The sequence below is a fragment of the Neoarius graeffei genome, chromosome 7 (genome assembly GCF_027579695.1).
Source record: "Neoarius graeffei isolate fNeoGra1 chromosome 7, fNeoGra1.pri, whole genome shotgun sequence".
Lineage (NCBI taxonomy): Eukaryota > Metazoa > Chordata > Actinopteri > Siluriformes > Ariidae > Neoarius > Neoarius graeffei.
This window is the reverse complement of record NC_083575.1, coordinates 69,650,988-69,664,099: the sequence shown is the minus strand read 5'-3', so window position 1 is coordinate 69,664,099 and position 13,112 is coordinate 69,650,988. Positions and strand designations below refer to the sequence as shown.

Here is a 13,112-nt window from a genome sequence, read left to right as displayed (position 1 = left end):
AGACACACATCGATTGGCTAAAGCCAGAAGATCTATGCGCGCTTCACCGACTGCTGCATGAGGGACCGTGCTAATGACCTGCGTTTATTTTGATGAACACTTTCATGCATACTGTATACAGGAACAAAGTAATGAACATGCTTTGATTTTTGTTGACCAGTTGACTTACTGTAGACCATTTCAGGAGCAATATTCTAATGAGAGTGAAAGGACATATATTGTTCCATATTGTTACATTTTTTAATGTGACTTCATTTTTTTGGGGTGCAAATAAAACACAAAATATGTCCACCTTTATTTCAGCAAACTTTAATTTGAAAATCATTTCCAGGAAGAGCTGTATTTACACCTTTTAAGCGTTATGGGGCTAACACTTTTATAGTCAATAAATGATCCTCTGAGAGAGTTAATGTCTAACACTACATAACAGTGTTGAGAAAAACTAACACTGGATGTTGTTAATAAGTGTTAACTTTTAACTCCAAAAAGAGTGAAAAATGACACCAAATTAGTGTTAAGGTACCAACACTGCAAAAAGAGTTAAATTAACACTAATAGGGTGGACCCATATAGACACTTTAAAAGTGTTGAAATTAAATCTGACAGTGTTAATTTGGGTATGTGGATTTTGCTGTGTAGATATATGCAAAAATATTTAAGAAGGTTCTGGGTTTGAGCCCAGTGGCCAACAGGAGCCTTTCTGTGTGGAGTTTACATGTTCTCCCCGTGTCTGTGTGGGTTTCCTCCGGGTGCTCCGGTTTCCCCAACAGTCCAAAGACATGCAGGTTAGGCTAATTGGTGGCTCTAAATTGACCGTAGGTGTGAATGTGAATGGTTGTTTGTCTCTATGTGTCAGCCCTACGATGATCTGGTGACTTGTCCAGGGTGTACCCCGCCTCTCTCCCATAGTCAGCTAGGGTTAGGTTCCAGCTTGCCCGTGACCCTGCACAGGATAAGCGGTTACGGATAATGGATGAATGGATGGCAAAAATATCTCATCTCATCTCATTATCTCTAGCCGCTTTATCCTTCTACAGGGTCGCAGGCAAGCTGGAGCCTATCCCAGCTGACTACGGGCGAAAGGCAGGGTACACCCTGGATAAGTCGCCAGGTCATCACAGGGCTGACACATAGACACAGACAACCATTCACATTCACACCTACGGTCAATTTAGAGTCACCAGTTAACCTAACCTGCATGTCTTTGGACTGTGGGGGAAACCGGAGCACCCGGAGAAAACCCACGCGGACACGGGGAGAACATGCAAACTCCGCACAGAAAGGCCCTCGCCGGCCACGGGGCTCGAACCCAGACCTTCTTGCTGTGAGGCGACAGCGCTAACCACTACACCACCGTGCCACCCCATGGCAAAAATATTTTGTACATATTTCATTGCTAAATACATACACAGTATGCATTCAAACAATTGGAGAAAAGATATATAAAAAGAAATCTACACAGCCTATTGTTCTACTGCACAAAGTGTAACACTGCATTCACAAAGCCCTTTTGATATTTGAGCCATCAAAATTTCCTCATTATCATTCATTTCAATGAGAGCAAGGCACTGACAGGTGGTGTAAAATGCATAGAATTAACACACACCACAGTTGAACCTTTAAGAGAATAGATGCCAAAAGGTCCTGGGAAAATAGACTAATGCTATAAATACAATATGACAGCTTTAAAGCTTTGGTCAGCTGGGAGCAGCTTAAACTTGAAAATACGAGAATGTTCATTAATATAATCAGTGCTTTCTACATTGTGCTGAAGAGATAGAGCATAATGAAATGTGTATGCATTTTGTTGCTGCAAGAAGAGGCTGTAATACTGATTATTTAAAAAAAATATTGATGGAGAGTGCACCAGGCAGGGCAAATGGAACAGGCCCTCATAATAATGGATCAGACATAAACATGACAGCGAGGCTGACAGCCAACTTCCTGTAAACAATCCGTTCCACTGAGCTGAGCTGCAAGAATTCTGTCAGTGCTCGTCTGAATAATAGGCCGTGTTACATGGCACATTGCAGTTCAAGGGCAATGCATGGGAAAGTGGAACCTGGCAGTAATTTCTCCTCTCCCTTGACAGTGTGGGCTGTTTGTTTGTTTATCTGCTGAAACGTGATGATGAAAGCTGTGTTGGTGGCGCATGGTGGCGCATGGGCCATACCCGACGTATTGGCTGAGGCATCAGTGGCCGGGGTCAAAGCTGCTGCTCGGGCAGGGAGTGTTATTCTGAAGAGTGGGGGGAGTGCGCTGGATGCTGTTGAAGTGGCCGTGAGAGTGATGGAGGATAATTCAGTTTTTGATGCAGGTCAGTGCCAGTGTCATCATCTTAAATCAATAGTACCTAACTTTCCTAATTGATTTTCTCCAAAGTGAACATTTCTGTTCACTATTTATTAGTGTCATCCTTTTAGATTTCATAACAGTGCCCTTGTATAATGCATAATATAAACACTATTATTCTATCCACATTCACTGGATACGAGTAATCACACTCTCTGATTGGCTACTCTACTACTAGGCTATCAGCTCAAACACCATGAGTAGAGAAAAACAAAATGGCGGCGCGTGTTGCTGAATCAACCGAAGACGAAATAAAAACTCCACTCGAAAAGTTTGAAGCTTAATTTTGTCAATAAAATGTGCTTTCTTTGATCAACTGTTCGTGTAAATGTTGTCAAATTTGAATATTTTACTATGAATGCAATTTGTCATGTGTCTGCTAAGCAGAAATGATTTTATTGGACTTTTTGTATAAAGTTTTTATTTATCAAATTTGCAAAAAAGAAAAATGCTCCATTTCTCAAAATCCAGTGAAAGTGGATATAATAACAGTTATTCCACTCAGTCTCGTCGTACATGGCTTATATCTACACACCTCTTCGGCTATCAGCTCATGTATGACTCAATTTCGTGGAATAAATGTTAAATATACTTTATTTTTTCATAAGCTTAGTCATCTCATCTCATTATCTCTAGCCGCTTTATCCTGTCCTACAGGGTCGCAGGCAAGCTGGAGCCTATCCCAGCTGACTACGGGTGAAAGGCGGGGTACACCCTGGACAAGTTGCCAGGTCATCACAGGGCTGACACATAGACAACCATTCACACTCACACCTACGGTCAATTTAGAGTCACCAGTTAACCTAACCTGCATGTCTTTGGACTGTGGGGGAAACCGGAGCACCCAGAGGAAACCCACGCGGATACGGGGAGAACATGCAAACTCCACACAGAAAGGCCCTCGCCGGCCACAGGGCTCGAACCCAGACCTTCTTGCTGTGAGGCGACGGCGCTAACCACTACACCACCGTGAAGCTTAGTCATCAGCAAGATAATGAATACTTATGGAGAGAAATGTGCAAATGCTCTTTAAATGATTGTGTCCTCCTAATAATGAGATATGGAGGCAGTGTTGCAGGGAGTAAATACATGGTTTTTGTGGTAAAAAAAAATAAGTAATTTCAATGGGTTACTTGCAGGTCAAAATGTCCTAAGATAATCTCATCTCATTATCTCTAGCCGCTTTATCCTGTTCTACAGGGTCGCAGGTAAGCTGGACCCTATCCCAGCTGACTACGGGCGAAAGGCAGGGTACACCCTGGACAAGTCGCCAGGTCATCACAGGGCTGACACATAGACACAGACAACCATTCACACTCACGTTCACACCTACAGTCAATTTAGAGTCACCAGTTAACCTAACCTGCATGTCTTTGGACTGTGGGGGAAACCGGAGCACCCAGAGGAAACCCACGTGGACACGGGGAGAACATGCAAACTCCACACAGAAAGGCCCTCGCCGGCCCCGGGGCTCGAAACCGGACCTTCTTGCTGTGAGGCGACAGCGCTAACCACTACACCACCGTGCCGCCCTCCTAAGATAATCTCCAGTGAAAATATATTTTGTAAAAATAATTTTGTATGTATATTTAAAGCAACTGACTCAAACCAACCAAACAGTCTTTCACAAATTGTATATGTTTGAACTAACACCATTTTTTAAACATAACACCAAAGTTTGCTTAACCTTGGGTTATTTTTTTCTTCACAAACAGAAGAGTAACCTTTAAAATTATGCTGTACAGTATGCTGGCTTCCTCTTAAGCTGGAACTTAGACCATGTTTCACTGCCAATTTGCCGTTAATGATTATCCTGAGAGCAGGAAGAGAGGTCCTTGAGTATTCATCAGATTACAGTGAGCCAGCAGGGAGCAAATAAGACACTTCATTAACGCAACCTGTCTGTCAGGGTCTATCTCATTTGTGATTGTGAACTGCCACCATAGGTGAAACAGCAGAACCTCTTCGTAGAAGAGTAGCAAAATCAGCACTTCACCATGGGGATCAGTTAATACACTGGAGTAGCAAACTCTACTTCAGTGTCTGAAATGCTGATCAATAGATGATTAATGTAGTGATCTAGTGATACTTAGAGAGGAGATGCACACAGAAAGGTGTAAATGAGTGGAGTGCATCATGTCCCAAAGGGGACGTTTGGGTTTTTCAAAGCATAGTGAATACACATATGATGCAGTTAAGAATTGATAGAGTTGCTGTTGCTCATGAGGTTCTCTTTCTGCAGTATTCAAAATAGGTTTGAAATGTTCTGAAAAATTCACAGTAATAACCTAATATCACAATTTTAGTATGCCATCCATTCATCCATTATCTATACTGCTTCTCCAGTGAGAGTCACAGGTAACCCAGATAGCACACCTACGTTGGCCCACTGTCGGCTTCCCCGATGGTCCATCAGCGGTATGACCAGCGGGCCTTTGTCGGGCCAACATCAGCAAGCTGATAAAGGGAAAAAAAACGAGATCTCATTACTCTCACGTGTCCTGCCACCCGCGAGCTACTGGTGGTCCGATAATGGACCACCAGATGTGTTTACCGCTCACTGTCGCTAGCAGGATTCTGAAAATATTCTGCAGATTCTGAAAATAAAAAAAGTTATAATACTACCCTGCTGTTGTTATAATCTCATCTCATCATCTCTAGCCGCTTTATCCTGTTCTACAGGGTCGCAGGCAAGCTGGAGCCCATCCCAGCTGACTACGGGCGAAAGGCGGGGTATACCCTGGACAAGTCACCAGGTCTGTTATAACTGAATAATCTTTAGAATAAAAACATATGAGAACAGTTAAAGTGAATATCTGCATCCTTTTTTTCTTTATCGGCTTGCCGACGTCGGCTCAATGAAGGCCCACTGGTCATACCTCTGATGGACTGACATTGGTGTGCTATCTGGGAAGCTGGAGCCGATCCCAGCTGACTTTGAGCGAGAGACAGGGTACACTCTGGGCAGTTCGCCATTCTATCACGGGGCTAACACAGAGACAAACAGCCATTCACATTCACATTGACACTTATGGGCAATTTAGGCCAAGTTTACATTAGACCGTATCTGTCTCGTTTTCTTCGCGGATGCACTGTCCGTTTACATTAAACCGCCTGGAAACGCCGGGAAACGGGAATCCGCCAGGGTCCACGTATTCAATCCAGATCGTGTCAGCTCCGGTGCTGTGTAAACATTGAGATACGTGAATACGCTGTGCTGAGCTCTAGCTGGCGTCGTCATTGGACAACGTCACTGTGACATCCACCTTCCTGATTCGCTGGCGTTGGTCATGTGACGTGACTGCTGAAAAACGGCGCGGACTTCCGCCTTGTATCACCTTTCATTAAAGAGTATAAAAGTATGAAAATACTGCAAATACTGATGCAAATACTGCCCATTGTGTAGTTATGATTGTCTTTAGGCTTGCCATCCTTCCACTTGCAAGTGGTAAGTGATATGCCCTGGGATCACACACACAGCGGCTCAGTCCCGAATCACAGGTTGTGCACTTCACTCGCGTGCTCTGTGAGCTGCGCAGGGCCGGAGTGCGCACCCTCCAGAGGGCACTCACTGTTCAGGGCGGAGTGATTTGGAGCGCAGGATGCCTGCGGAGCCGAGCGTATCCGTGTATTGGTGTTGCTGTGTGCACGCAAATCGTGTATTGGTGTTGCTGTGTGCACACTAATCATTTTAAAAACGTTAATCTGATGATCCGCTGATACGGTCTAATGTAAACATGGGCTTAGAGTAGCCAGTTGACCTCCTCCACATGTCTTTGCGCTATGGGAGGAAACCTGGAGGAAACCCATGCAGGCACAGGAAGAACATGGAAACTCCACTCAGAAAGGCCCTGGTTGGCCGGCAGGTTCAGACTCAGAACCTGCTTACTGTGAGGCAACCATGCCACCCTGGGGATACCATGTTTAAGGAAAACAAGGATTTCTCCAAACTAGATGGAAAAGGTGAAAGTGTTTATTCAATACAAGCAGTAGAGTACCACAGATTATACTGTATAGAGGTCAGACTGAACCCAGAGCATCTAACACCTTTAAAATGTATATACCTTATTAGTTCATCTTCATTAACTGCTTTATCCTGGACAGGGTCACATTGTAACTGATGGCTATCCTGAGAACACTGCATAAGGTGGGAATACACCTTGGATGGGACACCAGTCCAACACAGGGCACCATGCATATACCGGTACACATTACTCCGAAGGATGATGTAGCATACCCAAATTTGCGAGATGGAAGGAAACCTGAGAAAACCTACACTGAAATGAAGAAAATATGCACAGAAATTCGACACAAACAGTAACCTGAGCTGGTTATCGAACCAGGAATGCTAGAGCTGTGAGGTGCCAAAAGAAAAAAAGTAATAAGTGCTACAGAATTGTAAGCTTAGATATGCTGTGTCTCAGATAGCAAAGGAGTGTTTATATTTAGAGTCTAAATGCATCACTTCCTCAGTGCAGCTGCTGCCAGTTCCTTCAGCTGGAACTATAAGAACAATTCCAACATGATATTCCAACATGATATTCCAACTTATTCTATCCACATTCACTGGATATGAGCAATCGCAATTGGCTACTCTACTACTAGGCTATCAGCTCATATACCATGAGTAGAGAAAAACAAAATGGTGGAGCATGTTGTTGAACTAACCAAGGACAAATTAAAAATGTACTCGAAAACAAAACCCCCAAGATTATCAAGTATTTTTAAAAAAAAACAGAAATAGCTAAAAGAATAAGGTTTTTTGTTCCCCCCCCCCCAATATATCCTGTTCCATGCTCCAGCCCAGTTGGTGGTGGTAATGCACCTTTAAGTTGGTTTGCCAACCACCAATAAAACCCTAAAGAATAAGAAGAACCCCCCCCCCAAAAAAAAAATACAAAAAAGCAACAAATTATGGAATAAAAGTATTTGATGGTAAGAACGTATCTTTTTTTATTTTCAAGAATTATTATTATAGCAATTTTGACAAATTGCTTCTGTCATTTCAGAAGAAGAAACCTTTATTCGTCACATGCACACTTCAAGCACAGGGAAATTCATCCTCTGCATTTAACCCATCTGAAGCAGTGAACACACGCACACACACCCAGAGCAGTGGGCAGCCACACTAGAGCACCTGGGGAGCAGTCAGGGGTTCAGTACCTTGCTCAAGGGCACCACAGCCCAAGGCCACCCCACGTCAACCTAACTGCATGTCTTTGGATTGTGGGGGAAACTGGAGCACCCGGAGGAAACCCATGCAGACACGGGGAGAACATGCAAACTCCACACAGAAAGGCCCTCGTCGGCCGCTGGGTTCGAACCCGGAACCTTCTTGCTGTGAGGCGACCGTGCTAACCACTACACCACCGGCCACCCACAAAAAACTTGGTTAGAGATGCTACAAAGTAGGTGGCAATGCCTTAACCATATGTGTGTTGCAGGCCACTAGGACCTCTTCCAATCTTGTCAAGGGGAGTGCTAACCTTCTCTCCTTTCATACAACACTTCACCAGTTTGTTTACATTCTAAGTGGAAATTATTTTGTCGGACATCTTGTATAAAGTTTTTATTTATCGAATTTGCAAAAACTAAAAATAAAAATGTTCTGTTTCTCAAAATCCAGTGAAAGTGGATAGAATAAAACAGTTATTCCACTCAATCTTGTCGTACACGGCTTATAGCCAACTCGGTGCTACGCCTCGTTGGCCCTCAGCTCATGTACGACTCAATTTCATGGAATAACTGTTAAATACAATTGAAAGTCAGTCTACAGGACCCAACACCACAGAATCCGATAAACAACAAAAGCAACTACTGCCTCAGGTTCACAGTGTCAAGAGTTAAACATGGGAACATGATTTGTACAAGGCAGGCCCAAACAGGTAACAGGATTCCAAAAACAAGTACTGAAATGTTTTGGAAAAAAATCTCTTTAAATTTATACATTCACTTCCTCTATTCTACTCATGCACTCATTTGAGTTCATAGACTTGAACACAGCCCTGGTCTTTATAATCTACTCCCATTCTCAGCCTGTGCTTTGCTTAACTCCCTGGTGTAAATGAGGACAAATGTGACATCCTTTCTTTTGGACAGTGATGATTAGAAGGCTTATGCCCTGCCAGACAGGAACCTGAGGTTTGTGGATTCAGATCACATCAGAAGAAACCATGCTTTTCAGGCAGTGTAATTTCTTACACATGGTATTTGCTGATAGTTTAATATTAAATGTGATTATAACATGGCTGCATCAATGCAATTCAATAACTTAGTTAAGGAAATTGCTAAAGTATTTTAATTGGCTTTGCTCCTTACCTCAGGTTACAAATACAAATATGAGAGCAGAAGAAGAAGCGAGAAGAAGCTTTTATTTATCACATGCACACTCAAGCACAGACATAAAGGAGAACTGAAGGCAATTTTTTTATTATCAAAATTATATTTCTCATTTTATTAAATATAGGAATGCTTTTTTAATAGCTATTTTGTCACCGCTGTAGCAAGTTATGAGTGTTTGAAATACGCTATGTAATATATCAGTCCATATATCAAAGCAATGGCCATAAACGAGATTCGTTGAGACCTGTGCGAGACATCATAGGACGGAAGTAAAACGTACAGCGGAAATCAAAGTGACCAACATCTGCCAACGTTGTCAAAAGACACGCACGCCCTCTTTTGAAGTCTCAAAGATTGCGTGAATAAGCGACGCCTGCTGTGGACCAAAGGAACTAAATTCAACATGGCTAAAAACGGAATAGGCCGATAAGTATAATTGCAGTTAGTTGCCAATACGAGTCACAATATAAGGTTAATAAAACCAAAAACATAATTGAATAACACATTAATTAAGAAATAAAGCAAGTTTAAAAATGACTTCAGTTTCCCTTTAAACACACAGTGAAATTCCTCCTCTGCATTTAACCCATCTGAAACAGTGAACACACACATGTACAGTGGTGCTTGAAAGTTTGTGAACCCTTTAGAATTTTCGATATGTCTGCATGACCTAAAACATCATGAGATTTTCACACAAGTCCTAAAAGTAGAAAAAGAGAACCCAGTTAAACAAATGAGACAAAAATATTATACTTGGTCATTTATTTATTGAGGAAAATGATCCAATATTACATATCTGTGAGTGGCAAAAGTATGTGAACCTTTGCTTTCAGTATCTGGTGTGACCCCCTTGTGCAGCAATAACTGCAACTAAATGTTTCCGGTAACTGTTGATCAGTCCTGCACACCGGCTTGGAGGAATTTTAGCCCATTCCTCCGTACAGAACAGCTTCAACTCTGGGATGTTGGTGGGTTTCCTCACATGAACTGCTCGCTTCAGGTCCTTCCACAACATTTCGATTGGATTAAGGTCAGGACTTTGACTTGGCCATTCCAAAACATTAACTTTATTCTTCTTTAACCATTATTTGGTAGAACGACTTGTGTGCTTAGGGTCGTTGTCTTGCTGCATGACCCACCTTCTCTTGAGATTCAGTTCATGGACAGATGTCCTGACATTTTCCTTTAGAATTCACTGGTATAATTCAGAATTCATTGTTCCATCAATGATGGCAAGCCGTCCTGGCCCAGATGCAGCAAAACAGGCCCAAATAAGGTTTTTATGCTGGAATGCAGTGTTTTCCTTTCTCCAAACATAACGCTTCTCATTTAAACCAAAAAGTTCTACTTTGGTCTCATCCGTTCACAAAACATTAAATAGCCTTCTGGCTTGTCCACGTGATCTTAAGCAAACTGCAAATGATCAGCAATGTTCACAAACAACCATTCACATTCACACCTATGGTCAATTTAGAGCCACCAATTAGCCTAACCTGCATGTCTTTGGACTGTTGGGGAAACCGGAGCACCCGGAGGAAATCCACACATGCCCCTTTTCCACCAAAGCAGTTCCAGGGCTGGTTCGGGGCCAGTGCTTAGTTTGGAACCGGATTTTCTGTTTCCACTGGCAAAGAACTGGCTCTGGGGCCAGAAAAACCGGTTCCAGGCTAGCACCAACTCTCTGCTGGGCCAGAGGAAAGAACCGCTTACATCAGCAGGGGGGCGGAGTTGTTAAGACCAACAACAATAACAAGACCGCGAAAGATCGCCATTTTTAACTTATGAGAAGCAGCAGCTGTACAAATGCGAAGTCATCCATTATTATTATTATTATTGTTGCTGCTGCTGCTTCTTCCGTGTTGTTTTTGCTTCGATATTCGCGCCAAGGTTTATGCAAACGTAGCGACGTAATGACGTATACAACGACGTAACTGACGTATACAGCAACGTAATGACGTATCTTACCTTAGCACCGCGAGCTATGGAAAAGCAAACTGGTTCTCAGCTGGCTCACAAGTTGAACGAGTTGTGAACCAGCACCAGCACTGGCCCCGAACCAGCCCTGGAACTGATTTGGTGGAAAAGGGGTAACGGACACGGGGAGAACATGCAAACTCCACACAGAAAGGCCCCTGTCAGCCAATGGCCTCGAACCCAGAACCTTCTACTGTGAGGTGACAGGCACGGTGGTGTAGTGGTTAGCACTGTCGCCTCACAGCAAGAAGGTTCTGAGTTTGAGCCCAGCAGCTGATGGGGGCCTTTCTGTGTGCAGTTTGCATGTTCTCCCCATGTCTGCATGGGTTTCTGCCAGGTGCTCCGGTTTCCCCCACAGTCCAAAAACATGTGGTTAGGTTAACATGGGGCGACCTTGGGCTGAAGTGCCCTTGAGCGAGGCACCTAACCCTCAACTGCTCCCCGGATGCTGTAGCATAGCTGCCCACTGCTCTGGGTATGTGTGTGTGCCCATTGCTCACTTGTGTGTATGCATGCGTGTGTTCACTGCTTCAGATGGGTTAAATACAGAGAGGAATTTCACTGTGCTTGAGTGTGCATGTGACAAATTAAGGCTTCTTCTTCTTCTTCTTCTTCTTCAGTGCTAACCACTATACCACCATGCCGCCCCTTCTTCTTTCTTTTCTTTCTTTTTTCTTTTTTTAAGAGAAGAAGCCATATAGTTCTCTATGTAGTATTCACATTCTGTAAAGTCACCCTAAACTTTATAAAATGTGTTTTACTGAATCAGGTGTATTAATTTTGAAATTGTCAGCTAACTAAAGTGTGAAATCTTTTAACTGGGCCCGTTTTAAACTCTGATGGAAATAGTGGGAGCTAAAGTGTGCCTGAATCAAACAGCTCCTCACCCTATGCTTCTGTGCACAGCTCTAAAATAGGGGTCTATAAGTACAAGTCGAAACTTCCGCTGAGAGCTTGCTCAGATGATGGTACTTACCGTCATCTCTCCCAGCAGGTTTCAGTTGACAGAGTGCATCCCACTTGAACACTGAGTGTGTAAGGAAGTCCAAACCTAAAGGTTGGACTTAATTTCTCCTCTTTTTCTTTCCACCAAGAGAAAGTGTATAGCCAGAGGAACTGAGAGGCAGCCTGCTGAAAGCACAGGTGTGGTGGTGAGGGATGGTGAAGTGAGCAGTCGTGCTCCTCTGGTAGAACAGACTCATGTGGCAGTGTTGCTGTCTTGCTGTAGGTCATGGCGCTGTGCTGAATACTGATGGAGACGTGGAGCTAGATGCCATGATCATGGAGGGAAAAACACTCAGCGCCGGTGCTGTTTCTTCAGCTATAAATGTTGCTAACCCAGTTAGCCTTGCCCGTGCTGTGATGGAAAAGGTGCAGTTTTCACCATTTTATTTCACTTTTCTTTGTGAAAATGAACTAGTAATCAAAAAGGAACTAGCTATTTTAAATTTTCTGTCATTCTTCATGCTCACTTCTCTGTACATTGTGTTGTTCTGCACTGACCTGCAGTGCAATAAACAAAATTCCAGTAAAAACAGCTTGGATATAGACAAATTTATCTAATATTTCTCATAGTGAAATTGACAAATGAAAGAAAAATGATCAACCAATCAAATTCCAAAATTGAAATGAGTAAAAATCTTGTATAATTTTATTTGTTGTATAATAATATCATAGTATATCAGAGTGCTGCTATCACAGCAACTATGACAGTAGTGCTGGCTTTAATGCATATCAGAGGTTTATATGTGCTTGTTTCTACAGAGACATTTGTATAATATAGATATTTAGGCACTGCCTAGAAAGCGGAGCTGCCATGAGAGTGTAGGAGCAAAATATCTGCAAGGACACAAAATCGACCTGAATAGAATAATAATATTTTATTATAGCATATGAACCACTGAATTGTGTAGTGTCATGTATTTCACGTCAATAAATTGCTGCATTGTCTTGTGACAGTGATACAATAATTAGATGTGCATCACAGTTATGAATACATATTTAATCCTTTCTTTGACACCACATGCCATGTGCCAGAAACAATGTCACGCCATTTATTATGGTGTGACTCTGCTGGGTGCCTGGTGGTCCGCAGTGAACCAGTGCTTTCACTTTACATCATTACTATATAGTTATGATCAAATATCAAACTTGCTATGCTAAACAGTTGTCTGGTTACATGTGTCACATTCACACGTGTTGGAACTTGGAGCATGCAGATGCAAAGTGAAAAGCATGCGCACACCATTAGGACTAATTACCATGCACCTGTTCCTGATTAGAGTGCAATCACAGCACATACATACAGTATAAGGACTGTTAGTAACACACAGACTTTGCGAAAGCCTTGTATTTTGTATCGCTTTTCTGGTTTTGACCCTGTTTGTGCTTTTGGACGGTGAGTATTGTATTACCTCCGATATCCTGTCTGTGCCTCACTTGAC

The 13,112-nt window shown here is 42.7% G+C and overlaps 1 protein-coding gene and 1 non-coding gene across 2 annotated transcripts in view; one reads left to right on the top strand and one right to left on the bottom strand.

The window, feature by feature from the left end:
- Window positions 1-2,127: 2,127 nt before the first annotated feature.
- The window catches only part of si:dkey-103j14.5 (isoaspartyl peptidase/L-asparaginase), a 54,357-nt gene continuing 43,372 nt past the window's right edge, over window positions 2,128-13,112 (top strand). The window contains exons 1-2 of the mRNA XM_060924829.1: window positions 2,128-2,317; window positions 11,897-12,039. Of these exons, the coding sequence (XP_060780812.1) occupies window positions 2,128-2,317; window positions 11,897-12,039 (333 nt within the window). The remainder of the gene's footprint in view (window positions 2,318-11,896; window positions 12,040-13,112) is intronic.
- On the bottom strand, window positions 7,733-7,860 carry LOC132889836 (U6atac minor spliceosomal RNA). The gene has a single exon (XR_009655112.1). It is a non-coding gene; the product is annotated as a U6atac minor spliceosomal RNA (small nuclear RNA).